The sequence below is a fragment of the Labrus mixtus genome, chromosome 1, assembly GCF_963584025.1.
Source record: "Labrus mixtus chromosome 1, fLabMix1.1, whole genome shotgun sequence".
Classification (NCBI taxonomy): Eukaryota; Metazoa; Chordata; class Actinopteri; order Labriformes; family Labridae; genus Labrus; species Labrus mixtus.
In genome coordinates, this window is record NC_083612.1 from 2066253 (window position 1) to 2080430 (window position 14178).

Consider the following 14178-nt stretch of genomic DNA (forward strand, 5'->3'; position numbering starts at 1 on the left):
TGAAAGTGAAATATTTCTCTCCTGTGCTTCGTGTTCTTCTGAGCTCCTGAGCACCTAAAGACTCCCTCAAACCGGTGACAGCGCCGTGTTATTTCCACTCAGTACTCTCAGTATATCACAGTTGGCAGGAGAGAGTCTTCTTTAAGCACCTTGGGGATTAAGTCGCAGCTCCCTCGTCCCACATAGAACTATAAACAGGCTTTGGGGAAGGATTAGAGAGAGAGTACACAGTGGGAGGCCGGCTGACGAGAGCTGCTTTGAATCAGATAGAAACATGTTCGGGAAAAAAATATTTCAGCTCCCACTAAGTAAGCTCGACCTATTATTCAGGAAATGTATGTATACTTTCTACAGAAATGTGTGAAACTGTGAGTGAAGGAGTCGACTTTTCAGGAGATGTATGAACTCAGTGTGAGTGAAGAGGGCTGCAGAGGGCCGTCACCATGTCAGAACTTTAAACTTCAGTCTGATATCAGTTATAATTAACTGTTGTGATACCACGGCTTCAAAATAAAAGTCCTAGGCAACCAACATCCGATCGTTTCTTGATCTAATTACAGAACATTGCAAGCAAACTCCTACAGAGTCAGAACTGCAAAAAACGTTGCCAATGTTTTTGTGTAATTTAGACAGAGCCACCTCGTCTTCTCTCGGTTTGTTACAGAGCCTCAGACTGACATCATGAATGGTGGACGTGAGAATAATAGATCTTCTTTAATACTAAAGCCATAATGCTATATTTGACTCATATACTGACTAACTTGTTATTGCTTTGTAAAGTCTGGTGTAGTTGTCTTTAGTTGCCCCGAGTTGGACCAACCTTGATTGTGTACAATCATTAAAACATGGATGACCAATGAGAAGAAGCCGGCGTGACGCTAACCTTTCGTGTGCTGCAGCATTCTCTGAATCAGAACCGGGTACTTCGTTATCCTCTGGGTCACCAGCAAGATGCATTCTGGGATACCGAGCCGCCGCACGATGCTGCTACTCATCTTTTTCTGGAAGATAAAAACAAAAAAGTGCTCCAGTTAAAAAAAGTGCTCAAACAACAAGACAAGGTTTAGAAAATCTAACGGGGGACAGATTGAAAGTGTAAAAAGTAAAAAAATAAAAAAAGTTTCAAGGGTCACAGCTTTTATACAAATCATTTAAATTCATGCAAAAAAAAAAAATGACGACATGCTGGATGAGGAATGAAGCAGAGAAATGTATGAGGAGAAGATAAAAGCCCCTCCTCCTTATTGTCAAACTCCTGTCGGGGAAATATCTGAAGCTCACTTTGATGAAGGCCTTGAAGCGTTTGTCTTTGGTCAGCAGGTCCTTGTAGAGGTTCACCGCCTCGTTGTGCCGGCTGCAGAATCGGCCGTAAACCCTCTTCATGTTCTCGCCGTGGGATCCTGAGAACTGGAACAAAAAATGAACAGGCATGAAGATTTCAGAGCAAACACTGTGTTAGCAGAGCAGAAGCATGTTAGCTGGGAATGCTAACACTGGGCTGTGAGTTCCTGAGTACTTGTAGACCAGGACATTAAGATGGGAAGGAAGTACTTCACCCCACACCTCACAGACTAAACCAGCTGACCACCTCACAGTGAAATACAAGTGTGCAAAAAACAGTGTAATTATATAATGTGAAAAATATGTGTGCAATAACCTCAGGTGCAAAAAGAGATGTAGAAAGTAGAGACAAGAAAACATATTTATATTTTCATTTCATTGTACAGTGTTCCCCTTTGTTATTGTTTTGTATTATATATTTAATACAGTGTATAGCTTCTGTACAGTTTATTTTAATTTACTTAGCTGTTACTACAACTTATTTATTTTTTTAATTTTATTTGTACTTTTCTACTCTTTTTTTCTATTTTATATATAATTTTAACTTTTTTGTAGAAGCTGACTCAGGGAGAAATGCACAAAAAGTCCAATGTACCTGTACTGTCCTGTACCTGTGCAAATGGCAATAAACATCTATTCTATTCTATTCTATTCTGTTTTTTTAAAGAATTATTTTTTGGCTTTTTGTGCCTTTATTAGAGAGACAGGACAGTGGATAGAGTTGGAAATCAGGGAGAGAGAGAGAGAGAGAGAGAGAGAGGGGAATGACATGCAGGAAAGGAGCCACAGGTTGGATTCGAACCTGGGAGGACCCCACTTGGAGGACTACAGCCTCCATACATGGGGCGCGCGCACTAACCACCGCGCCACCAGCACCCCCTGAGTTCCTGTTTTAACTCTGAATCTGAGTGCAGCACTGGCTACTATACAAGTGTTCAACTCATAGAACATGTGACTTTATAATTCAGCAGGATGAAGCAGCATCCTCAAACCCTCAGACTGCGAGTCTAAAGCATGGAGCTGTTCAGCAGCAGGAGCCCGTCCCTGCTCCGTACCTGGTTCACGAGGATGTCTCCTATCCTGTTGATGACGAAGCCCCCCTCAGAGCTCCCCGCCTCCAGCTGGCTCTCCCTCTTCCTGTCCAGGAGGCGCAGGAGGTGCTGCGTGTGGAAGTCCAGGAGCTCATCCAGAACGGGGAACAGCCTCTCCAGCGTCTGCAGGTCCAGCTGCACCTCCTTCTGCAGGCCCTTGCTGTAGACCTCCGACATGATGCGCAGCGTCCGGATGTGATGCATCTCCGTCTGCATCAGCTCTGAAGAACAAAACAAAGAAAGAAAGAGATCGATGCATGCATTTAAATCTTCCACAGAGGTGTTAGACAAGCTTCAGAGAAGTCATGACATGAATGTGTCCTTCACTGCAGACCTTTTAGAAATATGTGCTTTTTAGAATCTCTTCACTCAATTTATTTTTACAACAAGCCTCTGATTTAAAGCCAGCGACATCCCAAGGCCTCTCACAGCCGACAGGATGTTTCTCAATAGAAGCTCTGAAAAGACGATGTCACTGAAACATACTGAAAGCATCAAGGCTGCATTCCACTCCTGTTCTTCTTTACGTCTCCTTTAACCAGAGAACTACCTTCAATCGTTTTTATGAAGTCATATAAATATAAAAGACCTCAACGGGGCTCTTATAATAAAATCATGATTCAGGTTTATTACCGTATATGACGTCTTGTCTCTTCACCAACTCTTTGTCCAGCTGCTGCAGGTACTGAGGCTCTGCTCCAAAACTCCACGAGTCCGACTCCAGCTCCTTGGCGTTGGCCTCGAACTCGCCCATCAGCTGCCCGTCCATCATCTCCGTCCCTGCATCGACAACACGGCTCAAACTTACAACTTCATACTCACTCCATATCATGTCGGGTACATCCTGAGCGACTCTAGAGTCTGATGGGGCAAACGTTCATTCTGGGCCGTCCCACCAGCGTTCAGCTGAGAGTGAATGATGTCAAATGGGGCCCCCCTAGGGAGGCTTCCTACTGTCATTGCAAAATTTGTACATTTTGGGTTGCTGCTTTAGTTCAAAGACAGAACTGTGGAGTGTGTAGTGTGTGTGGAGTGTGTGTGTGTGTGTGTGTGTGTGTGTGTGTGTCCTGTCTGTATGTTGCGTATGTGTGAGTGTGTGTGTGTGTGTGTGTGTGTGTGTGTGTGTGTATTGACCTTCGTCGGTGAGTGACTCCATGGACTCGGTGACCTGGTTGTTTCTGTTCAGAGAGTCGGTCGACTGAGAGAGATACCGCAGACCTTTGATGGGCATGTCATCAAACACCGGGCTGAACGGAGGAATATAATGTAGTTAATGTTATAGCAGTACACACACACACACACACACACACACACACACACACACACACACACACAGAGACACACACACACACACAGACTCCACAGACTCCACACACTCCACACACTCCACACACACACACACACACACACACACACACACTCCACACACTCCACACACTCCACACACACACACACACACACACACACACACACACACACACACACACACACACACACACACACACACACACACACACACACACACACACACACACACACACACACACACACACACACACACACACACACACAGGGGCTCACCCGGCGATGTTGCTGATGGAGAGACTCTTGGAGAGGTTGTTGCCATGGAAGTTCATGATGCTGGTGTGTCTCCGTGACGACGGGATCATCAGAGAGGAGTGGTCTTCAGGGGACAAGATGGCCGACCAGGGACGCTCCCTCGTCCCTCCAGCTGGAGCGCGGACACAAACAGGACAGGATGTAAAGACTCTGTACTCTCATGAGGGGACTGAAAAAAGCTGCGTCACTACTGAACTTCTTCTCTTCAGAGATCCTTCTGCTACTTTGAGATTTTATCAAGTTTTTTATTTTTCATTAAAAAAAAGAGCTTCACAGCCAAACTGTTTTAAAAACCGTCCAGTCTGAGAGGAAGGAGGATCTGTGTTAGGATGCCAAAACTTTAAACTCTCGTCTGTTTGTAACCATGGAGACAACGTTTGAATATTTCTCAACTCTGCACTCGTTTCTTTTCTAATAACTGAACAAGATCCACTGGTGCACACTCTCTGTATTTCCTCTCCCTCCTTCTCAGAATCTGTGAATTTGAGCAAGCCTCGTCCTCGTCTCATCGATGTACCAGTAAGGCCTCGTCCTCGTCTCATCGATGTACCAGTAAGGCCTCGTCCTCGTCTCATCGATGTACCAGTAAGGCCTCGTCCTCGTCTCATCGATGTACCAGTAAGGCCTCGTCCTCGTCTCATCGATGTACCAGTAAGGCCTCGTCCTCGTCTCATCGATGTACCAGTAAGGCCTCGTCCTCGTCTCATCGATGTACCAGTAAGCCCTCGTCCTCTTCTCATTGATGTACCAGTAAGGCCTCGTCCTCTTCTCATCGATGTACCAGTAAGGCCTCGTCCTCTTCTCATCGATGTACCAGTAAGGCCTCGTCCTCGTCTCATCGATGTACCAGTAAGGCCTCGTCCTCGTCTCATCGATGTACCAGTAAGGCCTCGTCCACACATAGGAGGGTATTTTTTTAAACAGAATCCGGTCCACACTCGCCCAGTTCCCTAAAACATCTTTGTCCCCATGAAAACTCAAAAACATCGATGTCCTTGACATGCAAAAATGTTCTTGTCCAATCAGGCGTCTCTGCTCGTCAACATAGCGGGAGAGTACCTGTGTGTGTGTGTGTGTGTGTGTGTGTGAGCATGTAAAAAGTCCAGTTAGCATCGTTAGCACCAGCGCTAGTTTGGCTAAGTCTGCCATCGCACTAATCTCATGTTAATAAAAGTGACAGCGTCGCACGGAGGAGAAACCGCTGCACAGCGTTTTCCCCGTCTCCACAGAAACATCTTAAACAGAGTTTCTGAACATCTTCACCCTGGAGGGAGTTTCACTGAAGGAGAGTTTAAAGTGACCTGAAAACGATTTTTGTGTACGAAAAGGTCAAAACACAGAAAAAGCTCTGTTTCAAAAGTACCTGCCTACACCTCAGATTGACCAAAATGTGGATCCTTTTGGATTCCACATGTTTCTAAAACACTAGAATCTCTGTTATTTTACTGATCCATAGTAAAGAGAAGAATCGAAGATTTAAAAAAAAAAAGAACTGAAGGTACATTTTAAACCTAAAGCAGCCACGAGAGAAAAAGAGAGAACAGCTGTTACAGGTAAACAAACACTGATGTTCTTTAGTTTCTTAGTGCAAAAGTCTCTTTAAATAAACAGAGAGCAGCTGAGGTGATGGCGTCCACATTGCACACTCATCTCTGTCCTGAGGATGGATTTGTGCAGGAGGGAAACACAGAGTGCAATGTGCAGGAGTTCTCAAACAGAAACAAGATATGAGCTGACACTCGGCGCCTAAGGCTTGTTGAGGTATCGAGACAGGTATCATTATTATCTGATTTCTACTAGTATCATATGGAAGTTTTAAAGTTCTGGTGTCGATACAACTTTATGTGAGAGTAAATTAATCTGAAGGGGGAAAGACAGGAAATAAAGATGTAAAGAAGTTGTGTTTGACACTCACTTTTGTTCCTCATGGTGACTGTAGGAAACGAGCCCGAGTCTGGAACTGCAGACTGCTGTTTGGGCAGCTAGCCAGAGAAAAAAGAGAGAATAAAAAGCATATAAAGAGGAGCGCAAATCGATGTCGGCTGCAGGAGAACAGAAAACTGTGCAGGATATGAGAGGTGGGAGTCGCTCTGAGGGAGAGGGAGAACTTTTTACCTTCATCTTCACCTTGGCACAAACGGGCAGGCCGTCCCTGCAGCTCTTGTGGACGGAAACATTACAGTCTGGAAACGAAAAAAAAAACCAGACTGTCAGTGAATACTGTGAGCATGGGGGCGGAGGTGATGGGGGGGGGGGGGGGGGGGGGGGGCAAGAAATTCTGACTGGTTTTCATAGCCGGCCAGGAAACTCCACCAGCCCGCTAATGAAAGCCAGACTGGAGCTGAGCATGTGATGCAATCGAGGGGTAACACTGCTGCTGGACGGAGGAGGGGAAAAAAAGAGAGAACGGCTGGGGAACAACTCACACACACGTTCTCACACACACACGTTCTCACACACACACACACGCTGGAGTGCATGGGAAAATGACAATTACATAAACATTCCCAAATCACTATTCAGGAAGAAGGGTCACCAGTAAAGATTGCTCAAATGAAATGTGCTCTGTGATGTGTCGGCGTCGAGTCAATCAGAGAGAAATCATTCTGTACTTTGTATTTAAAGCTGCACAAATCGTTTCATGAGAGTCGACTTTGAAGCGGCACGCCGTCACGTTTATTGAACATGCGTCTAAATCGAGGCTGCACGGCGAGTCTCTACAGACGCGTGTGTTGCACAAACTGAAAAAAAAATTAAAAACCACAAACCCAACCATCGACCTCGTCATCCACATTTCCTGTTCGGATTACATCAACGCCATGAAGCTCACAGTAAGAGTGAGAAAATAAATCCTGTTTAACTCGACGAGAACAGAGAGGCAGCAAAAGTCTTTTTTTATTTTCACTTCCACCTCTGCCCTGAAATCTTTTACTGTAAAACAAAAAGGGGAAAGGAATCCGGCTGGTCCATTATGTAATATATCTCTAATTGTGACTCCAGCAGCAAAGCCAGATGAAATTCCTGCAGTGTTTTTTCCCACTCTAAAGTGGTTTTATTGGGTATTTTACTGCTTCTCGTGGACCTCTAACTAATTCCAGCTAATCTCAGACAAAGAGATCCCTGTGTGTGTGTCTGTTGAATGGACAGCAGCCAGACATCTGTGAGTACAAAAAAACCTCTGGAAAAAAAAAAAACACTCCCAACAATTCAAAACCAGAGCAGCTGAACACAACAGGGACTGTTTCCCCCGTCTCAAGTGTTCGAGGCAGATTGTGAGTATCGCTGTGAGCTGGTTTCTCCTTTTTAGGCTTTTTTTCTGGGCTCTCGCCAAAAGCTTGTGCAATAAACTACATCCTCTTCAGAGCCGCCGCTGCTGCTTCAGTGGAAAACAATGCAAAACAAGAAGAGAAGTTTCACTACTTCAAACAGATCATGAAGCCCCGTCTACTAAGTCTGCCTGGCTCCAAGTCTTTTTTAACATGTGCAACATTGTTATTGTCTGTGCTTAAGTCAAACTCTTTAAAATAACATTTAGTGATAAATCCTGGTTCCACTTTGAGCGAGCAGCAGCAGATCTGGGGAAAACTGCTTTTAGTGCTGCAAACTCCTGAAATATTTTACAACAAGACCTGAACGTGAGCACTTTTATCCCTTATGGACACTTTAGAAATATTATTTTTAACCGCCCAATACCTGACTGTAACTGTTTTATTTTAATTACTGACTTATCAATGTAGTAATTTCAAGCTTTTAAATTATTTTCGTGTATATATTTTATTGTTCTTATTGCTCTTTTGTTGATTTTATTTTCTGTAGTAGCTTCATCTCATTTCTCGTTGTTTATCATTTATGTATTGTAAATGAGGGTCACCCTCAATGATCTCTCCGAGAACTTAAACAAAGGTTGACGATGAGATGATGAAAAATGAAGCCGCTGCAGTTCCTGGAGTGTCCACTTGGGGCTGGCTCCATTAGAGCCTATTGCCTGATATTACATCATCAGCCTCTAAAGCCTCTTTACAGGGGGGATGAATTTGTTATATCTCATGTGTTTGGATTTGATGGAGGCCTGAGTATACTCGCTTTAACTACATGTACGTGAACCCATGATCGATATCCTGCGTTGGTTTGGAGCGTTGGTTGTGCTTGCCTCAGAAATCAACGCCATGCATCCACATATAACCACTAGGAGCAGTGCAGGGTTGACTGCTGACGATACAGGAAGTGACATCATCAGAGACACCAGAGAGCTGCTACAACAATCGCAGAAGTCCGCAACTATGCAGCGTTGTTTACAATACACCGTGCAAATCCAGAATCTCTACTTCAGGGTTTTTCACGGTCTGAGTTACGCGATGCTCCCTCTAGAGGATTCCTCCAGTAACACACGGTGCACATTAACAAGTGTGTCAACATTTACGTTCACGACACAGCCAGTTTTCAACGCGAACGCTTGGTTATTCCTAAATTTGCATAATTAGAGGTGTGGCTTATTTGACTGACAGGCAGGTCTGTTGTAGCTGATTGCAAAGAGGCCATCCTATTACTGAGCTCCAAATGTCGGCTTTGCTTGTTTTGTTTTTTATCGTTTGGAGTGTGCTCGCTAGGTGATGAGCGAGACAAACCGAGATATTCATTAAGCTCCGCCTCTTTTTGCCTGCTTCTCAAAAAGCCTGAACTTAGATGGAGTCAACATTTCCAATATGGTGACCGCCATCGTAGGGCTTCATAACACTGCTTCAGATATCAACGGGTGACGTCACTGAGAGACTACGTCCATGTTTTATACAGTCCATGGTACTGAGGGAGCCTTCACAATAAGAGCTCCTTTAATACTGTTATTAAGAAAAGGGGCAGGTATAATAAGTTTTCTTCTTCCTGCTCCTGTTTGCTTACGGACAGTGTGGGTTATATTTTGTGGGAACCGAAACACTGAAATTAGCAAATAAATCAAATATGAAAAAATGAAAAATATGAAATACTATGACACATTTAACCGGCTTGTATTAGTCTTAAAGTCCATCAGACAAACTCTTACTTGTACAGTGGAATCCCCCCTTGCTGTTGAAGGCTTTACTGCACTGGGAGCACTGGGCGGAGGGGCCCAAGATGACTGCTGTGAAAAGATGACCATTAGTCGCCTTCTTGTCTTTCTCCTTGCCCTCTTTCTCTTTCTCCCTCTTGTCGCGCTCCTTTTCCTGCACAGGAGAAGAGAGTGAGTTACGTTCAAGATCAATAATTAGTTGAACATTTGAAACAAGCCGACAAGAAGTTTAGAAAAACATTCCTGCGGCGCAGACAAACGTGGCTACAAGACTCGTCAGTCGTTTGTGTTTCGTTCCAATCTGAATCCAGCAGAGCGACATTATTACTCTGATGTGCTGCACCGCAGGAGGCCGTGCATATTAAGTGATGCATTATTTATGCTGACAGCAAATTGTCTCATTAGGAGACTGTTTTAAATGTGCCGCTGTAAAGCTTCTCTTTAAAGACAATGTTCTTCTTTAGAGAGAGCGTTAAGAGGTTTGTGATGCTGGCAGAGCGGTTAGTCGATCCTTATTGATGCCTCGTGTTTTAAAGCCATATCTGGTATTTTAAAGGTTGCATCAGACCCGAAGCTGTAGAAAAACCTAAATAAACGTACAAATACTTTGTGCGTATCGCTTTTATTTCAGTTGATTGTTTGGAAACAGGAATAGATCTCGTTTAAAGGTCATATATCCTCCTCCTCCTCTTCTTCAGTGTAAATAAGTCTCAGAGCTCCTCTTCAACATGTGTGTGAAGTTTCTTGTTCTAAATCCACTCTGATCCTGTATTTGATCATGTCTATAAACCCCTCTATTTCAGCCCTGCTCAGAACAGGCTGTTTCTGTGTCTGTACCTTTAAATATGTAAATGAGCTGTGTCTGACCACGCCCCCTCTCTGGAAGGGCTTGGGTGTACTCGGTGCTTTCTCGCTCCATGTCCTATTGTTTACGGTGAGAAGGCAGACTCAGAGGGCAGAACAAACACCTAGCTGTGGGAGTGTCACCCACCTGGGGGAGGGGCTACTGCCCTTTGTGATGTCATGAAGGGAAAATCTCCAAACGGCCTGTTTGAGCACACATTTTCTGAAAAGTGGATCAGACAGAAGACGGAGAGGATGGACTTTTCTCATTGGGGGGTTTGTAGACGGACTAGAGACACATGTTAGAGGAACATGGGGGAGTGGATTATACAGAATATGTGACCTTTAATGTTTAGTATCTTACATTCATTATTTATCATATTTGCCGTCTGAAAGTTAAATGCGTTATATTTCAGGCTCATACAGGTCGATTTCTTATTTTGAACATGATCAATTATTACATATAGTAAACTGCAGAAATATGTTGGTAACGTTAAGGTGCTGAAACATTTCCAGATCTACAATCCCAACAGGTAGTCCATGACAACAGTCACCAAGTAAACGGAAACATTCAATCATGACATGGTGTCGTTTATGAGAAACCACCTCCTGATGAATGAGCAGAACACACTCGACTCCAGTCGGAGACGCGCTGTCTGGGAATCAAAGCTGTGACCTTTCCGTAACAGGGCCGTCTTTCTGCTCCCTCCATCGTTCATGGACGAGGTCATCCTCAGCTGTTTGGTCATCTCTGCACACTGAGCTCAATCACAATCCTCATAAAGCCACGCCGAGAAGAACAGAGCGCTCATTCTCTTGGATTTGCATCACAGAGCCTCCACCCAAACCCAGAGGAAATGGGAACATAGAGTTTCCAGCTCGTTTTTTAATAGCCGGCCCCGGGGCCTCTCGGGTTTGACGGGACCACAAAGCTCTGACGTACTCCAGCTCATTTTGTTTTTTCGGCCGTGTCGAGATACCATGAGGCTGACTGGACCACAGCAAGCTGCCTTTTTTTTTTGTATGGACATTACAACACTTTCTCTCTCACTTCCTGCAACAAACAGAGACTGAAGCAAAGGTGAAACAAATCAACCAAAAGCCTCTGAACAAGAGGCCTGATGAAGTATTCTTCACCACATCACAGTCCTAGTTGGATATGACACCTGCAGATATATAAACTAAACACTGACAGTCACACTTAGAAACAAAACACAAGTATGAAATGAAGTCATCTGGCTTCAACAGGAGCAGAAATAGCTTGTGACATCCGAACCCGAGCTTGAAACAAAAAGAGACACTGGGCTGTGTAAGCGAGGATGACTTCAGTGGAAAAAAGACATCAGCCCTGAGGGGAGCACACAGCTTCTCTTTAAACATGATATTGTGACAGTCCTTTCACTACAATTACACCAGAGAGCTACCGTTAGCCTACCTCCAGCCAGCCTTTCAATCTCAGCGAGAAGCCGTGGCTCCCTGCGAATCTCCTGCTCACCATCCCGGGGCGGCGGCGGCGGCGGCTGAGCGGCTGGAGCTACGAGCGGCAACTGAGGCTCCGTCAGGAACGCAGCAATGAGGAAGTGACTGCTCGCTACAGGACGTGCTGTTACTGCAATGACCTTTCAGTCTGGTACAGACGCTATGTCAAAACAGCACACTCTAGATCCTCTTCCAGACTCTGTGTCCACACTCACATCAAATACTCAGGACATTTGGGTGCATGTTTTAAAGTTCTTTTGTTTCTCGTTTGCAGGAGGGAAGGCAGAGCTAGTCGTATCTAAAGAAGAGATGAGATGTGTGTGTGCAGGCAGTGAGGTGTTGCCTCATGCAGTTTGGTTTCATTTCTCTGTCAGTCCTTTAAGATGATCTGTGTTTTTTAAAACCTCTGAGAGCTGCAGGTTGTGGGGGATCTGCTACAGAATCCTGTCACTTTAAAAGCAAAGAGATGACTGAGGTTCGAGATGAGATTATCAGACCACAGCCAGCTCTGTCTTCCTGTTTTACTTCCCCTTCACCCCTGTGTCGCCTTGCAAGAGCTGCACAAGAGCAACAGTCGAAGGGGCGCACTGACACGAGGAAATCCGTACAGTGCCCGAGAACGTTTGTCAGTTTCATGATAATGAGAGACATATGGAGCTTTGATAGAATAATATATTTCAACTTGAATCTTTTAAACTGATACATGAAACAGGACTGAAAATACGACGACCTTGGACCCCATTTTACACACCTCACACACAAACACTGGTTTGTGGCCGGAAAGATTGCAAAGTCACAACCCTGAGAAACAGTGCCCTGCCCTCGAGCAAGACATGCAACCCCCAACTGTTGAGCTGCAGCGGCTCAGAGGCCGACAGAGGAGGACACACGGGGCGGCCTCTCAGTGTGACTCTCGCAGCCCGGTGTCACTCATCGCTGCTCGAAGGAGTAAATGTTTAAAAGAGGCGACACATGAAAACCTGCTGTGAAAAACAGAGAGGAAGCAAATAACTTCAACCCTAAGTGACATGCTTAAAGCTAAGATCCTGCTTCTGCAAAAAAAATGCATTCCATACATAACCAAACCAATCCTTCATATTTTTAATCTTTCTCTTGACACTGCTGTATTTCCCAATCAATTAAATCATTCCCCTCTTCAAAGCAGATGATCCATCCCTATTTTCCAATTACAGACCGATATCTATCCTTCCGTGCTTTTTCTAAAGTTCTGGAAAAACTAGTCTACATCGGCTTGTTTAAATATTTCAATGACAATAATATTCTTTATACACATCAGGATGGATTCAGAGAGAAACACTCGACGAGCCGCTCTGGGTTTATTTGGCTCCTCCAGCACATTTCTTTCAAAATGTATGTTTTATTAATTAACTAATCATTATGTAATGTCTGTTTTTCCACTGATCTATTATGTTTTCTAAAATAAAAAAATAAAATACATTTTAAAAAATAAAAATAATGACGACTCGGTTTTAAACTCGTCTTTGCAGCATTTCATGGGCTGGTCTCACTGCAGCAAAGGAAATGTTGACATTGAGATGGCAACCGCCACATGGCGACACTGGGCCAACTCTCTTTTTGTTCAGATGGAATGGTCTGTGGCCCGAATGCACGGGGCCCGCCTTAAGACCCTCAAAGCATACAATATAGTTAGGGGCAGTGTGCGACGCACGAATCCTTGACAGATCCGGGGTGGGGATGTATGTGGGGTCTGCATGGGGTGGATGTAGGCAGGGGGGGAATTTCATTGATCCTGATGTTTGCACATTTGCACTTCTATACATGCATGTACTGTAGGGGGGTGGGGGGAAGAAAAGGGGAATTTCTTTGTACATTTCAAAATCACAAAAAAAAAGGAAACAGAGACGCCAAGTCATTAGATATCTCACCCTGGTCTTTTTGTACATCTTATTCTTGAGGTAGCTGAAGGTCCGGCTGACTTTTGTCACGTTCTTCCCCTCAGTGTCGCTTCGCAGGGGGCCAGGTTCCTCCTCTGATATGCTGTCACACACACACACACACACACACACACACACACACACACACACACACACACACACACACACACACACACACACACACACACACACACACACACACACACACACACACACACACACACACACACACACACACACACACACACACACACACACACACACACACACACACACACACACACTGAGAATCAGCTGCTCTCTGGAGAACACTGTTTCTTTAAAGGTCTATCAAAAGGTCCCAGCTACAGTCAAGATGTAAACACTTATATTTCAGGTAAAGTGCATGTGCAGAGTTCAACCTACCTGTATGCCAGAGATCCAGAGGCACTTGAAAACGACCTCATACCTGCAAGAAACGAGAGCAGAAGTGAGCAGCTGGAGTGTGTTTGTCACCTCAGGTGGTTGAACATAAATGACCTCACCGACGCTGAACCTGGAGCTCCTGGAGTCTTAACTTTGAAGCACACAACCGCAAGCTGAGTATTTGACTCCGAGCACAACCACAATGCAGGTGACCTACACTCAGTATTGCGCCTGAACACATCACAGCTCTGAGGCTGCTGCAGATTTCTCGGTGTGCTTTCTGTAAACAGGACGTTGTAACTTTCACTCTTGGCTGCAGAGATCCTCACACACACACTCCTGTCCTTCATGTGTTTCCTTTAATGTCCCTGAGGAGAGTAGTCAACATCACCTGCTCTCGTGGAAGCTGTGTTCAGGCCAAAAAACTAAATGTTTCTGC

At 44.7% G+C, this 14178-nt stretch overlaps 1 protein-coding gene across 1 annotated transcript in view; it reads right to left on the reverse strand.

Moving 5' to 3' along the window:
* The window catches only part of LOC132978986 (A-kinase anchor protein 13-like), a 124805-nt gene that overhangs the window by 21030 nt on the left and 89597 nt on the right, over window positions 1-14178 (reverse strand). The window contains exons 16-26 of the mRNA XM_061044408.1: window positions 13740-13782; window positions 13326-13437; window positions 9091-9250; window positions 6168-6235; window positions 5968-6034; window positions 4014-4164; window positions 3567-3679; window positions 3066-3212; window positions 2397-2653; window positions 1282-1407; window positions 884-1001 (exon numbers count right to left, since the gene is read on the reverse strand). Of these exons, the coding sequence (XP_060900391.1) occupies window positions 884-1001; window positions 1282-1407; window positions 2397-2653; window positions 3066-3212; window positions 3567-3679; window positions 4014-4164; window positions 5968-6034; window positions 6168-6235; window positions 9091-9250; window positions 13326-13437; window positions 13740-13782 (1362 nt within the window). The remainder of the gene's footprint in view (window positions 1-883; window positions 1002-1281; window positions 1408-2396; window positions 2654-3065; window positions 3213-3566; window positions 3680-4013; window positions 4165-5967; window positions 6035-6167; window positions 6236-9090; window positions 9251-13325; window positions 13438-13739; window positions 13783-14178) is intronic.